Raw genomic sequence first — 1,440 nt, 5'->3', positions numbered from 1 at the left:
CTTGACCTGTGGGACGAGCCTCCAGACCAGCAGAATGATCTCAGTGGGACAGTTCCTGAAAGAGATAGTGTGGGGCACGTCAGAGGAGGAGCCGCAGGGAGCGAGGCGGCCTGCATCATTCAGACAGCCGTGAGCCCTGCAGTCCCCCCTCCTCTAACGCCTCTGCCCCTCTCCTGCCCTCCCCAGGCCCCGCATCCTTTCTTCTTGCGCTCCACAGAGTCCTTTCGCCATCTCCTGCATCCCTCCTTGAGGGATGATCTCCTTCCCCTTCCTGTAGCCACTCAAAGCTCCTGCTCCTCTGCCCTGGGCTCCCTCAAACCGCCTCTCCCAGAGCCCTGCTCTGATGCTCACCGGATTTCGTGTGCCAGCTCCACGCATTTCCAGTGCTCCACGGGCTGCTCGTTCAGCTGCAGCACCGTGTCGAGCTGCTGCAGACCGGCCTTTTCTGCTGGGCCACCTACGGAGAGCAGAGACAAACACCAGTCACCTGCCGGACACAGACCTGAGAGTGTGATGGGGAGAAGCCCTGGGGCCAGTGGACACCCAAACAGCTTCACAGCTTGCACCACTCACTCCTCCAAACCCAATCTGCTTCCCCAACATCCACACACAAAAGCGAGTTGGGGGCAGATGAACCCGGAGCTTCACCTGACACACACACACCCCCAGAGCGCTGGGACGAAGCCACAAATGCTCTCTCAGAGCTACTGCATGAATGTCCTGTGGTTCCTGGTGGACAGCAGGTACAGAGACACCGAGTCCATCCCACAGGTCCACACTGAGAGGATCTACTCAGGCAGCCGAGAGCTTCCATGATCCTGCTCCCCTCTGGCTGACACCCCCGTGCCCAGATGCTTTCCACTGGTCTCCAAACCAGCCGGCCAGCTCTCAGGTTGGAGAGGGAAGGCAACAAAATCTCTGCAAATGATTGCACCACACTGTCGGAATAGCGACACAGTCCTGCCCCCGTGGCCTCTGACCTCACAAGAGGCCACAGAGAATTCACTCAGTGAAGTTTCTTGGAGGAAACCAGAGCCCTGCCAGGCAGGGCAGCTCCTGGATCACAGCGTGCTCTGGGAAGCAAAAAGGAAAGGAGCAGAGTCATTCACTGAAATCGAGAAGGATAAAAACGATCTGATCTCTTACCGGAGTCCACCGCCTGCACGCGGACTGGGGAGTCGCAGCAGATTGTGAAGCCAAACCCATCGCTTCCTCGAGGGATCGTAATCTGAAGTGAGACACCAGAGTCACCCGGGAAAGCAGCCGCAGGCATCCCCCCTCCCACCCACACGCTGCCCCACGGCCATCAGGAACGCAGGCATGTGGCACTCCCAGACCCCGAAGGGACCGTCACGCGGCGAAGCCCACGGACCACGGGTCTCTTCCCTGCTGCAGCCAAAGCGGGGTGGAAACGGCACTGAAAAGCAAGGCCAACACCGA

General features: G+C 59.4%; 1 protein-coding gene across 1 annotated transcript in view; it reads right to left on the bottom strand.

The window, feature by feature from the left end:
• LOC104500934 (regulator of G-protein signaling 3-like) overlaps window positions 1-1,440 on the bottom strand; it is a gene marked incomplete at its 3' end in the record, with an annotated part of 26,160 nt that overhangs the window by 22,409 nt on the left and 2,311 nt on the right. Inside the window, exons 2-4 of the mRNA XM_010144663.1 lie at window positions 1,147-1,228; window positions 352-457; window positions 7-55 (exon numbers count right to left, since the gene is read on the bottom strand). Coding sequence (XP_010142965.1) covers window positions 7-55; window positions 352-457; window positions 1,147-1,228 — 237 coding nt within the window. The remainder of the gene's footprint in view (window positions 1-6; window positions 56-351; window positions 458-1,146; window positions 1,229-1,440) is intronic.

This window comes from Buceros rhinoceros, unplaced genomic scaffold (assembly GCF_000710305.1).
Source record: "Buceros rhinoceros silvestris isolate BGI_N320 unplaced genomic scaffold, ASM71030v1 scaffold23761, whole genome shotgun sequence".
Classification (NCBI taxonomy): Eukaryota; Metazoa; Chordata; class Aves; order Bucerotiformes; family Bucerotidae; genus Buceros; species Buceros rhinoceros.
The sequence above is the reverse complement of the archived record's forward strand: the minus strand, read 5'-3'. Positions and strand labels throughout refer to the sequence as shown.